The sequence below is a fragment of the Trachymyrmex cornetzi genome, unplaced genomic scaffold, assembly GCF_001594075.2.
Source record: "Trachymyrmex cornetzi isolate Tcor2-1 unplaced genomic scaffold, Tcor1.1 scaffold57, whole genome shotgun sequence".
Taxonomy (NCBI): Eukaryota; Metazoa; Arthropoda; class Insecta; order Hymenoptera; family Formicidae; genus Trachymyrmex; species Trachymyrmex cornetzi.
Window position 1 is genome coordinate 1,593,116 of NW_017299882.1, and position 14,279 is coordinate 1,607,394.

General features: G+C 32.6%; 2 protein-coding genes across 4 annotated transcripts; one reads left to right on the forward strand and one right to left on the reverse strand.

Annotated features, from left to right (window-relative positions):
• Positions 1-195: 195 nt before the first annotated feature.
• On the forward strand, positions 196-9,943 carry Taf3 (TBP-associated factor 3). Of its 3 annotated transcripts, none has more exons than XM_018515289.1 (10): positions 196-402; positions 1,733-1,904; positions 2,236-2,478; positions 2,575-3,770; positions 3,968-4,561; positions 4,799-4,996; positions 5,070-5,170; positions 5,304-5,631; positions 8,977-9,077; positions 9,162-9,943. In XM_018515289.1, the coding sequence occupies exons 2-10, from the start codon at positions 1,739-1,741 to the stop codon at positions 9,295-9,297; spliced, it is 3,063 nt and encodes a 1,020-aa protein (XP_018370791.1). In that variant the 5' UTR covers positions 196-402; positions 1,733-1,738; the 3' UTR covers positions 9,298-9,943. The 3 variants fall into 3 exon arrangements, with proteins under 3 accessions (XP_018370791.1, XP_018370792.1, XP_018370794.1); XM_018515290.1 differs by having other exon boundaries at positions 3,968-4,552; XM_018515292.1 differs by lacking the exons at positions 8,977-9,077; positions 9,162-9,943 and adding an exon at positions 8,259-8,302.
• A 2,264-nt stretch (positions 9,944-12,207) lies between these two features.
• Not11 (CCR4-NOT transcription complex subunit 11) lies at positions 12,208-13,781 on the reverse strand. Its single transcript, XM_018515104.1, has one exon. It carries the CDS (start codon positions 13,602-13,604, stop codon positions 12,237-12,239), a length of 1,368 nt encoding a protein of 455 aa, XP_018370606.1. The 5' UTR covers positions 13,605-13,781; the 3' UTR covers positions 12,208-12,236.
• Positions 13,782-14,279: the final 498 nt, after the last annotated feature.

Consider the following 14,279-nt stretch of genomic DNA (forward strand, 5'->3'; position numbering starts at 1 on the left):
GTGATTGGTCAATTTCTTACTCTTACTTCTTACTCCGTGTATTGTAGACGGGCCTTCACATTACTGGATTTTTCTAAAAGTCACTAGTACTGTAGTACGCATGCGCCAAAAAGGCGGCATACCTAACAACACTGCTTGGAAGTTGGAAGAGGGAGAGATTGTAAAGGGGATAGAAAGTGATAGAAGGGCACTGCGTCTGCGAGCAGTGCGGGCAGAATATGGGTTGTGGGAATGGCGGTCGTAGTAGCGTGACTTGGCGTGACTCTAGGACTCTTGCGACACGCGTTTTACAAAAAAAGAGCATTTTCTTGTAAATTCTGAAAGTCAAGCGAAGTCCATGTTGAATGTGTCAACTATGTGACGTTCGGTTGAAAAGGCTAGATCTATCGCATCCATATCTAGGTGAGAGAACGACACTTGTCTTCTATCACAGTCCGATTTTCCTTTGAGCCTGTGGCGAATTAAAATATCTGGAGATCGTTTGCCTCCGAATCTGCAACGGCGTGTATCTGTCGCCGGTGAAACTTTATATTTACAATATACGAGACCTTTGCATCGTCATGGTCGTTCCGGCCAGCACTTTGCGCACGAGATAGTGATAACTATTGGTGGTAACGGTACAATTTTTTATGCGTCACCAACATTTTTTTCGATAATTATTAGGTATATGTCGATTCTATCTAAAGTTACATTCCAAAACGTGCTTTCTAAGGAAGATTTTACTTTGTATAGTGTATACTATAATATGTTACATCTATTACATATTTCAAACAAAATTTTTTTCAATAGATAACGTTTTGGAATGTACTCTAAATATCATATATGTATTGCTTTGATTTTACTCTGTTTTATAAATTAATTACTACGTTATTAGCATATTGAATTAACATATAAAAGTAATGCATTATTCATAACTTTATTGCTTTAGAATCTCTTTTATGACCATGGATAGTAGTTATTAGTTGAATTATTAAGATAAATGTTCTGTCATTATGATTAATTTGGCTCTGATATGTGACACAATATATATATAAAAGATACTGAATATAGCTCAGTATTAAAGTAATTACTTGTTGAACAAAAGATCTGAACTTAATTCCTGGATATGACATTTAGGTCCAGTTCTACAACTCATGGTTAACTCTTAACCAAAGTTCAACTTATTCATTGTCTCTTTCTAATTCTTGAATTGGAAAGAGATGAGAAACAAATTGAACTTTGCTTAAGAGTTAACCGTGAGTTGTGGAACTGGGTCTAAGAATCTTGTGGCCCTGAAAATATTCTATTATGATAAAAACAAAAAATTTTTTGGTTTTTTAAAAAAATGTTCTGAATTGATATGCATTGTACACCAATATCACTACAAATATGCAATAAAACTTTGTTTATTCGAATTTCTCATGGGATAAGACAGTTTTGATAATCAAGTAGTTTAAATATTCTCTAATATCTAAAGTAGAGATTCATTTATCTTTTTTTATTATCCAGTACTGATTAGTTCCGATAATAGGAACTAATAATAGGAACAAATGTTTAGAAAACTGGAACTTACATAAACCTATTCATATAAGTGAAAAACAAATAAACGGGGTTTATTTTCTATTGTAGTTTGTTTTACCATGAGTATAATTGTTATGTCTGAACTACAATGTCTGACACAAGTGTAATTGTAAGGCAATAGATTAAAACGTTCTCTGCAGCAAAATATTCATATATCAATATTGATTTTCAGATAAAAATGTCAGCCGAATATAGTCGAAACGTTTTAAAAATAGTAGTTGCGCAGATCTGTCAGACAATAGGGTGGCATTCTATTAATTCTACACCATTGGAGTTTCTAGTAGATCTTTTGCAGGAATATCTGTTACGTACCTCAAAGCTCACACATCAATATGCAGAAGTTTGTGAGTAACCGTTATATTAATTTTTATTAATAACAGTTAAATGTTCCCCTCTTATTCAACTGTAATATAGGAATATCCAATTGTGATTGGTCAATTCTGTGGAGACTTATATGTATTATCAGAATTCGTCTTTTTTCTATATATTTTATATATTTTGTATAAGAGTTTAAATTTGAATATATTTTGGATACTATTATTTAAAATCTACATTTTTAAGATTTCTTGTAAATATCGACATCTAAATGTGTATAATTATTATAAAAGTAAATTACTTGTTGAGTAATTTAAGTACCCCCGCAAATCTTAAATTTATATTTTTATATTTTTATAGTGGGAAGAACAGAGCCGAATCTTGATGACTTAGGACTAACATTTCAATATATGAATATTGATATACAGGAATTAGCCGAATATGTGAAAAATGTAGATTCTGTTCAATGTCCTATACAAGTACCACAATATCCAATTCGACGTGAAAATCATTTAAATTTTTTGAAGCCGGGTAGTCGTGAAGTTGTCACGAGACCAGTGCACGTACATGAACATTTACCAGCTATGTATCCAGATACCGAAGGTAATAAATTATATTGTTTTTATTTAGTAATTTTAGCAATAAATTATGCTAATTTATATTAATTTACATTTTATTGGTAATTTATAATAATTGCAGAGGAATACATACCTGATAAGAATGAAAGTTTAATGAATGGTACAGCAGATCTGACATCTAGCAGTGGAACATCATCAAGCAATTCAAATAATGCGTCACCTCATAGGATGTCGCCGCAGGTGGTTTTCAAACGGCCAGGTGATCCAGTGTCTTTTGAAAGTCCCATGGTAAAGCGTGCGAAAGTTTTAGAGGAAGGTAGACCATTACGTGAGATAAGCAGTGTTATGATGACTACTTCTGGTTTTTTATCACCCGCGCGAGAAGGAAAGCTACCCGAAGCGAGAACACCGCATCAAGTTCGATCAGATTCACCGCAACCAAGCTCTTATCCGATGGTACCGCCCGAATTGAAAATTGATAAGAAACCGAAGAAAGTTGTGAAGAAAGCTCCCGAGAACCGTAAGCTTGATAAAGAGAACAAGAAGAAGAAAGGCGCGAAGGAACTGTTCAAGCCGGACAAGATCGACGAGAGCAAAGTGAAGAAATTAGTCGGCATGAAAGAACTGGCCAAATTAAAGCCGTTAAAGCCAGGCGGTGGCAAGGGACAATCTACCACGTTACAAGAACTTACGGGTGGTAGCAGGCCACCTACGCCGAAGATCGCGTCACCGAAATTAGCAACAAGTAGTCCGAAAGCATCGAAGACAACGCAACCAAAGATCAAGACCGAAAAGGTAGCAGAACCAATAGACATCTCTCCTGCTGTTGAAAAGAAAGAGGAAACTGTTGACAAGTTGCCGTCGGAACCGGATAAACAGAAACTAAATATCTTCAAGAAGATATCAAAACCGCGTGAAGAAAAAGATAAAGAGATAACGGAGCCGCACAAGTACAAGGATATTTTGGATTCGCGTGAGAATTCGCCAGAGTTGATTATAGATGTCGAGAATGCGGAGAAGCACGTACACCGAAACGACGCGGAGCCGAAAGGAGGACGCGAAGAAAAAAAGACACCTCATACACCAGACGTGCATATACAATCGGACAGTGATTTGGCAGATGTGCAGAGTTTATCCTCGGATGTTTACATATTTGATGATGCTGACATTTCACCGCCGGGTACGCCTAGTACGCCAAAAACTCCCGAATTGAATGTACCCACGGTACCGGAACAGAAGCGGAAAAAGAAAGAGAAGAGTAGCAAAAAGAAAGAACCTAAATTGAAGAATCCGAAACAATGTATCAGTCCGAAAAAGGTAAAATACATTTTGTAGAACATTACTTAGGAATATGTATATGGAATAAAAAACGTTGGGTATACAAATTTTATAATTTTTTTTATCGATCGTAAAGTCAATTTTATTTCCAGCAATAATTTAATTAAATGCTACAGTCTTTTAATATGTTTCCAATTTTCATTAATATATCTTGCTGGTGATTTGTTGTTTTTCAGACGAAACCCTCGAATGATGCGACAGAATTGGATATACCGGATCGGCCCAAGACACCGCAGGCACCCGAACCAATACAGCCTATTCTTCCGATCACACTTCCGTTCCCCTTTTTCCCACCATTTCCTTCGGCACCTGGTTTAATTCCTCCGATGTTTCCGCGATTTTCAATGCCACTCGGACGAGGTGGACCGGGTCCTCATCCCGCCATGCCCAATTTACCATTACCGCCGCGTTTTTCCAATCCACCCATAAAGCCCGAAGATTTTCCATTGTCCAAAATTAAACCTGTAGAACGTGAGAAGCCACTGATTCCTCCGCCGGCCGAGTTAACGCCTCCGTCGATTCTAGCCGAAAATGAGAAGGCGGATAAAGAGAAGGTGGATAATAAGCTTACGAAAATGTTTAAGCCAAACAAAGAATTACCTTTCATGAAAGTACCTGAGAGGGTACTGCCTGTAGGCGTTGCACCGCCTATAGTGTCTGCACCTCTCGCACCAATCACGCTTGCTACACCAACAGTACCTGTCGTGCAAATGCTACCATCGAAAAATCTTAAAGCTGAGAAAACAGAGAAGAATGATATGGTAAATTCGGTAGGAGACCATATCTTGTTAGATATCTCAATCATATTAAAAAATATTTTTTTTAATATCCTAATAAAGATAACTCCTACGCACGATACTATGTTTATTTTTATTCATCATTAATGTTATAATTACACTCTATCTTAATAAATCAAATAACTTTTATATGCATGTAAAAGCTATCAGATTGATTAAGATAGAACATATTAATTATATTTTTATAAATATAACAATTTACATTTTCAGAAGTCTAAAGAGCATAAGAAAGAAAAGAAGGATAAGTTAAAGAAGAAGAAGGATAAAAAAGAGAAACACAAGGATAAAGGCGAAAAAGTTAAGGAAAAGAAGGAAAAGACTGAGAAACGCGAGAAATTGGAAAAACTCAAAGAAAAGAAAGAGAAAAAGGAAAAGAAAAAGGAAAAAGATCCAAATAAGAAAAATATGGTATTTGTATGATCTTCCTAATATTATGAAAGTAAATAACAATAATTAAATTATTATATATGTTTTATTACAGAAGGAAGAAAAGAATCCAGAAGCTGTTCCAAAAATTACGTTAAAACTAGGTACAGCTTCTCCTAGACCGGCAACTCCAGATAATGCCCCTATGAAGAAAATGTAAGCTATAAATATAAATTTGTTTAGCTTTTTAATATGTGTAATTGATTTATCAAAGAAAGATTTTTATTATGTAATGTAACTGTATTATGTTATGACATACAGATAATTATAATTGTGTTATTTTTTTCAGCACTATTAAAGCACTTGTGAAAAAGCCCGATGAAGAAATTAAGCGGGAACCTAGTCCAGAATTGGCGAAAATATCGGCATTGGTAACACGACCACCAAAGCAAAAGTCAGCAAGTAAGAAAACAGAGGAGGGAATATTAGATGGAAGCCTTGCTCTTCCTACAGACTGTTTCTCTCTTACTAGCGCGCCACTTGCATCAGTTCCTCGAGCAAAGAAATCTAACTTCCAAAATCTATCTCAGAGTGAGCCAATACCTTCACCTCAGTTTGACAATCCTTCTAAACTCCCGAATCCTCTAGTGCCGCCACAACAACCACCATTTTATTTTGTAAGTACATTTCTTATAACATTTACATACTAAAGATCACTGAAATTTACATCATGATTCAAAATCTTAGAATGGAAATATTTTATACAGAAACTTTATAAAATTTTACAAAGTAAGTAAATTGAATTTATGATTAAATTTACATAGAAAATAATATAGAAGCTTACACAATTTTTAATATATTCTTTCAAAGCGCAGAAATATTAGTCCTCCTGTTCGATTTTTAAATTATATAGAGAACAAAAGCTATTCAATTTCTGTATAAAAACATTGCTGGGATTATAAAAAAATTCTTTTATAAATGAAAAATAAATTAATAGATAATATGAAACACATAAAATTTTGAAAGTAAATTAAATTGGATTTAATTAATTTTAATAGGAAGAACTTATAAAAAAATACTTATCATGTACAAAGCCAATTTGAGAATAATTTGTCTTAAATTATTGGAAATATTTTATTGACATCTTAATCTTATATAATGAGATGAATCCAACCCATCGATATTATTTTCAATACGAACCTATCCAAAAATTCCAATTTCCAGTTCATGCTATCTATGCATTTACGTCTTGTGGTGACGGTATCATATTTCCTTTTTTCCCTTAAATCACGCTCTCTCTTTTGATATATTGTTATGTTGTCCAAATAATGAATGTAGTACACATTCTCTCTTATAGCTATATTTAGACTTACTGTGTATTTTATGTTGCAATTATTACTTACTTTCTTTAAGTTTAATGCTCATATTTCTTATATTAAATCTTAAATATTTCTTTATTCTTAATTTTCACAAATCGAATCTAAACGCTTGTTTTGCCATTCTATTTTTACTATTTTTACTATTCTGCCTCGCAAGACTTATTTTATACAGAGAGCTTTTCAGAAAAGACATTTTTATAAATATTAAGTTTGAATAATCTCAAGTTATAAAATAGAAGTTACAAACAGGGGCGGACTGGAATAAAAAATATTATTAAGCAAATGGTAATAGGGGCCTCGTATCTCAAATAACAAGTTTTAGACGTACTATGCATATGATCAAATGAACAAATAAATAGCAATTTATTTGTTCATTTAAATATTGATTTGTTCATTTATATGTTTATTTGCATATATTTTTATTTATTTGTTTTACTTAAATAGCAATAATAAATAGCAATTTATATATATATATTTAAAGAAGTACTCAAATATAACAGCACTTCATAAAATTAAATAGTGTCGACAAAATTAACCAGAGCATCAAAAAAGTTCAGCAGAATCACCCATATATGATTGGCTCTAAGAAAAGCATTTTCGATTTTTTTCTTGTGTTCTTGGAAGCTTACAACAACAGGCTCATCGGGCATTTGTCGGATCGACGGTAGATCAGTCCACCTCTGTTACAAAGTACTATTTACACTCACATATATATGATATGGAAATAAATCTTAGAAATAATATTCTCTAGAGAGAATATATTGATTAATAAATTTGATAATTTTTTTATTTGACATATATTTTAGAATATTTTAATTATACTCTTTTCTGAGAAATATAATCTTTTCTGAGTAGCTGCATCTTGAGTTTGCCATTTATAGAATTGCTGCATTTATGCAAATATAAACATAATTATTTATAAAAAATAACTTAGATATTTAATATTAACTTAGAAAATTTATTTAATCATGCATTTTAAGAGTAATAAAACATTTATTGTCATTATTTTATCATTCATATTCTACATAGATCAACTATTACGATTCATATATGCATATATGTATGTGTATGTATGTATGTATATATCTATAATTATAATGTAATTATACAAATAATATTCTGACAGATTTAATGAACAAATATCCGTTGACAATATAAATGCAAATTTTATGGAGGCATTATTGTAAATATATGTACCACGATTGGTATCGATTATCAATTGAAATAACTTTAAAACGCAGGATGTCCTTAATGTTAATATATATTCAACTAAATTGTTACCGTAAATTCTACCACTTTTTTCATTTATTAGTATACACTGTAAAAGCTCGAGTAGTACCAATGTGTGTTACTAATATACAATTCATTTTTAACAATTTATTCTTCTATATATGCTAAAAGAAGTAATTTCTTTTATAGTATATCTTTCTTTTGTTAATTAATAATATGCCCATGCTTCTCATTAATTTCTCTTCTCTAGCAAATGCAGTCACATTAGCGCAAACATATTCTTCACGTACAATAGTTACATGATGCAATTAAGACTTGTATGTCACTACTGAATTCGCCGCTTGACTATTAACTAAGTAGCATTAGAGAGCATGTATCTTATCAGTTACTAATGTCACATCTTACGTCTCTTATTTTTAAACCTTATTAAGAATTTACTTAACTCAAGATATCATGATAATAATTTTTTTAATTTATTTTTCTTCATTTAATTAGTGAATATATGCATTTACAGTTTGCGATCATTGATACATAATTTATTAGTAATATACTAACAGACAACAAAGAAAATATTAAGAAAGTTATGTAGTAAAAAATGTAAAAAAGCAAACCATTGCATGAGATTTGCACGTTGCATAAAAACATTTAGCATGAGAGACCCGTTAGGAATATAACCGACGGTTTTAACGGTACAGAGGTGAAAGCAGATCCAGTTCCTAAAAAGGACGATGCTAAAGAAGACAAAGAAAATGGCAGGAACGTGTTGCCTACAACACCAACCACTACCGTGGTGAGTACGCTTTACACCTCTTTTAAAGAACATTGCAAGGAATTTTCTGTGCGCCGATGCTATGGATAATTAGTTTTCATACTTCATAATACGTTAGTTGCAACATGATACGTATAATGCAAAAATATAAATGCAGAAATAATGCGCACGCTAGCTACCTTATATATAGGAGTGATTTAGATAAAAAGCTAGGACATGGTTTAAATGATGCGTATCAAATATTTAAAAAAGAAGAGACAAGTTCATCTCCGGTTCATATTATCATAAATCATTATTTCATTGAGATACATAAGTCCCATATATTATTTAAGAGGGAATTTCATAAGAAAGTATTATAAGCTACTAGTATCTTTGTTTTGTTATTAAAATATTTCTTCATGATAAGAGGGAATGTCCATGGACAGCATGACAAAATATCTTAACTTGAAGTCCACTGACTAATTCTCATAGAGTCAGTACATTATCAAGAAACATGTTCCATTAAAATAAATATTTGAGGAATCCAAACGTTGGCAAATGTTTGAATGATTTTCCAAAACTCCAGAGTGAATTTCGTGAGAGATGGGTTGGGTTTAAATAAAAATTCTCGTTGAGTTCCGTTTATCCTGAGATGAGTGTTCCAGGATCGAGGAGGTCGCCAAGTGTGGATATGTCCTGCATGCGGCAACCAGGATGATGGCTCGCCAATGATCGGCTGCGATGATTGTGACGCTTGGTATCATTGGTAAATAACTTATTATAATTTACATCGCATAACGTTGAAATTAATAAAAATAACAAAAATCTTACTATCTTTTTAATATTTCAGGGTGTGTGTCGGTATGCAAGTCCCACCGGCTGAAGATGAGGATTGGTACTGCCGCTTTTGTATAGCGAAAAAACAAGAACTACTTCACGATAAGAAGAAGAAAAAACGGAAAAAGAAAGTGAAAGTAACGGCCTAGTATAAGTCAACCGGGTCTAACTGCATAAGACCCGGTGTAATTATACCAAGCATTACCAAAGTCAAAGCGAAAGATAACAAAGACGGAGTGAAGAGTATAAAAACGAAGAAGGTGCCCAAGAGTGATGTCAAGATGAAAATGAAGTCATCGCTAAAAACAAAATCAATGGCGGCTAAAGGGAAAACTACAAAAAGTGTAGTAAAAGTGAAGACTGTAAAAAAGAAGTAGAAGATTGTTATGTTGTGCAATGTAGTTTAGATAGCAGGAATTGTATTTTGTAAACTACGGGACAAAAATGTAAATGATTCTGTTCTATGTCAGCATTCAAACATTCTACGTCTGTTCTACGTTTGTTCTGTAATGCAGTAACGATATTTATATATCGGTGTTTTAATTATTACAAGAAAAATATAAGAAATTATATGTCAGTGATATTTAAGATACCAATAAGTGTCGTTAATGGAATACCTCTATGCTGGTTCTGAACAGATCTTTTTTTCGGTTTTCTACTTTATATACATCTATGTACTGTATCATAAACGTTGTGTAGCTTATTACACAATGTGACAAATTTGTAGTATATTTTCTTAGTTCTAATAAAAATTATATATTTTTCGCCTTATGTTATATTGGCAAATTAAATACGCAAGACACTTCGAAAAATGCAAAGTAATGTCCATTTTTAATGCGTATATGAATCAGTTATGTATAATAAGTTATGTGTATAAATTATTACTAGTGATATAATTATATTTAATTCCATTTTTAAAAATATATATATATATATATATAATATATATATATATATATGAATGGGTGTATATAAGGTATATACATCAATTTGCAAGTAAAATCAATAAACTATTTTGATAGCGATTTTATTGTGTTATATTAGTAATTACTCCATTATAATTTATGCATTAATAACTTGTAGTATTATAATTGTGTTGCGTGTACAAGATGTGAAAATATTATTTAATCCTGAGGTATGTTTGTAATATAAACCGTGTGTCTTCAAGGATAATTTAAAATAAACAAAATTATTTGTTAGATCAATAACAGCAATAAGGCCAAACGCCAACTCATAAGAATTATGTCAATCATATGTTGACCAAAATGTTGCAATCTATATAATTTTGTCTGTAAACAATGCTTAAATAATGCCAGGTTTGTGGATTATCGCCGTATCATGATCCATTGCTAATACCATGGTTAATATTGTTCGAGTTGTATCGGATCATGCATATCTATTAATTATACAAAGATATTAAATTATAATAGACATTTATCATGTCAACATTTATAATTGTAACAGTTTGTGAGATTTATCATATATCACTTTATGCAAATTATATGCATGTTTAATGCATGTAATAAATTTTTGTTCATTTTTTTATAACATTTCTATAAATATTAAAACGAAAGCTTACCAATTATATACCAATCAACATCATGAAATGTATGTATACATACACATATATATATGTGTGTATGTGTGTGTGTGTGTATATATTAATAAATAAGATATTTGTTTAAAGAACATAAAACGAAATTGTATCAATTGCGATATTTATTATTGTAATTCGTTTCTTTTGTACTTGAAGTCTGGAATATAATAAATACAAATACATCAAAATTTTACAATTACAAATTCGTTATTTACATAAATTGAAAGATATTTGTTTGTTATATAATAGAATGTTTTACATAACGTCGCCAAAAAGTACAAAAAAAAACGTATGCCAAATTCTAGATTAGAAGTTATTTATGCAAATATATTATTCTCAATGTTTCATATAACAAACTTATATTCATTCCTACATACAATATTAAGATCATATGAATTTTTGTAAGATTTCCTTTAAGACAATGTTCAACATGTTCAACAAGACAAAAGTTCGACATGTCTTGTTAAACAAGATGGTATTTTTATTATATGTTACATTTGATAGTGTTTTTACATATGATCAATATTTGAGAACTTATTTTCTGATTATAATAACTTAATAATATAAACACAAATGAGTGAAGAGGACCATATTTGGTCAAGGAGGGTGTCTAATAATATTTTTGTATGAATTTTTAGTTCAAGCAAAATTGCGTGCCGATTATTTATTAATTTTGAACAAGTTTGAAACATAGTCCTAAACTATGAAGCCGGAGTATGTAATATCACAAGTTGAATTAACAAACAATTTAATATTGTTGTTCATGAGCGTCTTTAAAAATATTGTAAAGAATTTATTGTGAAAAATATCTCGGCCGCAATTCGAAAACTTGGATCTCCCAAAGTTCATGAGTCTTACCAATTCAATCACTGAGGTTTTATTTAAATATTAGACACCAAGATCTTTAACTCTTAATCCATTTTCACTTAATATTGTTAATTCTTCATGATCACCTCCTGAGAATTTTGTTGGTCACATAGGGAGCAAGATGGTTCCAACATTTTAATTGATTGCCATATTTACGGCTTTTGTTCCTTAAAATCACAAAAATTACTGAACATACTTTAAATATTATAAAATATGAAAATGCAGTGGCTTTTTAAAATTTTTAATTTTAACATATTTTTAAAAATCGCTAAGACTGACATCCATGGAACAATATGCGGCCGAAGATGCAAAAAGAATATTTTGAATTTAGGATAAAAGGCAGTTCAAGTCGTTTTAAAAAAAGATCTTAAAAATATAAAATCTTTTTGGGGTCCCCTGGACTCCCATTGTGATCATAAAGAATTAATAATATAAACTTTCAATATCATTTCATTCGATTAGATATATAAAGAATATGGGTATATATCTAATTAGAATTTAACAAATATAAAATAATATTTCCTATGAAACATCATTTATCATATTCTTTAATTAACTAATTTTTTAATTGTATTTTTTTTATATAAATGTTGCAGATAATATTTATAGATATAGTTACATGTTTTAACACATATCAGTTCTACATCTTGTAGGTGGAGCATTGAGTCCACCGGTATCACCAGACTCAAGTTGTTTCAGGAGTCGAAATAATGCAGCTGCTTCCCTAATGCGACTAAATTCCACACAGAATGCTTGAATCTCGATAAATAGTTCTTGCACATTTATGATCTTATTTCTTATCAGGGACTGCAGAAATACACAAACAAGTCGCACCAGTCGGTTTTGCATGTAACGATCTTTGATAGTTTCGCAAGTGGATATACAGTTACTGATATATAAATGTACAAATTCCGTCGGTAGATCCACAGTGGTAGTTAATCTATTCACGACCTCCATGGAATGAAGAGACATTTCCATATTCACCAGCACACTAAAATATTCTGTGATCTGGCTGGACTGCATTAGCTTCAGTAAAACCTCAATGGCTATTAGAGGATTGTTCTCAACCAGATCTGGTAATTTGGGTGGTGTCAATCCAATGTGATAAACGAGCTTCGGATCCTTTTCCAATTCACCAATCAAGTTTTGTTGTTGCATCAATGTTAAAACATTTTTGAAGGCTTTGCCCATGAGTTTACGTGCCTCAAAGCTGACACAGTTTGACACACACATGCTAGGATCATACTCGACCGTAAACTGAGTCGGTTCGGTGATATGGAACCAAGCAATCTCATTGATAGAATGATAAATTGGTGGTACAAGCCTCAGAAACTCTGGACGATAACTCTGCCTACATAGGGGCGGATCACCAGTAACAAGGTTTTCTATTATATTTTTCACGGTAGCCGTGTCGTATTCTGTTCCTTTGGAGTGATCCATGTCAGGCAGTATTATAGGATTTCCGCATTTGCTAACGGCTGGCAGTTCGGACTGATGTTCCGCCAATTGCAATTGCAAATTGGTCAGATCAATAGACGGTACTGTAGAGAATGAGAATTCATCCACGATCTGGCGTGGCGTCTTCTTGATGACGTCTTTCTGATTATATCCCATCAAATTGACGAGTAGGTTCTTTTCACAATTTGACAGGAACGGTATATGACCGGTGTGGCTGGATGGTTTCGAGCTTCCATTGTTAATGTCCTCCTGAGACTTTAGCATTTGTACAAATACAGAAGCAAAAGGCGTGGAAGCTAATGGTTCCCCTCGGTACAAGTCAAACAGCAACGTCAATGCTACAACACGTTGAGTGTGCTTAGGCAATAGATCGACCTGCTGCAACTGCAGCAGCAATACTGTTCCAACCTTAAAGCGCTCTTCCTTAGGGAAGCTCTGATGCAGTTGATTGCAAAGGTTCTCCAAGGTGGTGTCCAAGTTTTCCTCATTGAGGAGATCCAACAATTTCGCGATGTCTTTCGAAGAAAGTGCCATCCTTGCTACGTGATGAACGAAATATTTGTTACCGTATGCCTTTTCTTCGACGAGACACTTTGCATTTACTCTGTCGTTGTAATGTCATGTAAACGAAGTGAGAATTAAAAATTTCTTTCTTTTCCTCTTTTACATGGAAATATTATACATATTTACGGATAAAGAATTAACAGACGGATATTTTTAACTCTCCTATTTTAAAATGTTCTGGAAACAATTATATACAAACAATCCACCGGAACCCACTAGAACCTGGAACTATTTTACAGCTGACCGTTTGATCCTTTTTTTCTTTGCTCAGTGTCGCCGGCTGGCGACAGTGGCGACAATAAGTGTCTTCAACCTATCCTGTCCGTTTGATCCAGCTGTACAAAACAAACTAATAGCGTTTTCGGCCCGGCCAGGTTTGCACCAACCTGGGTTGGATTAATAGCGTTTTGTGCTCTCCTATTGGTAGAGCGGGTAACGTCAACCAATAGGAAAGATTAATCCAACCCAGGGTGGTGCAAACCTGGCCGGGCCGAAAACGCTGTAAAGTTTTCCACATGGTGAAAGAGATAAGCGGGGAGCACAGACTCTTGCATAACGCATAACACGTAATGCATAAAAATATGTACCAATCGAAGTTCTCCGTTTCTTTCCCTTCCATGTAATAGAGAACTCTGGTTGGTTCAA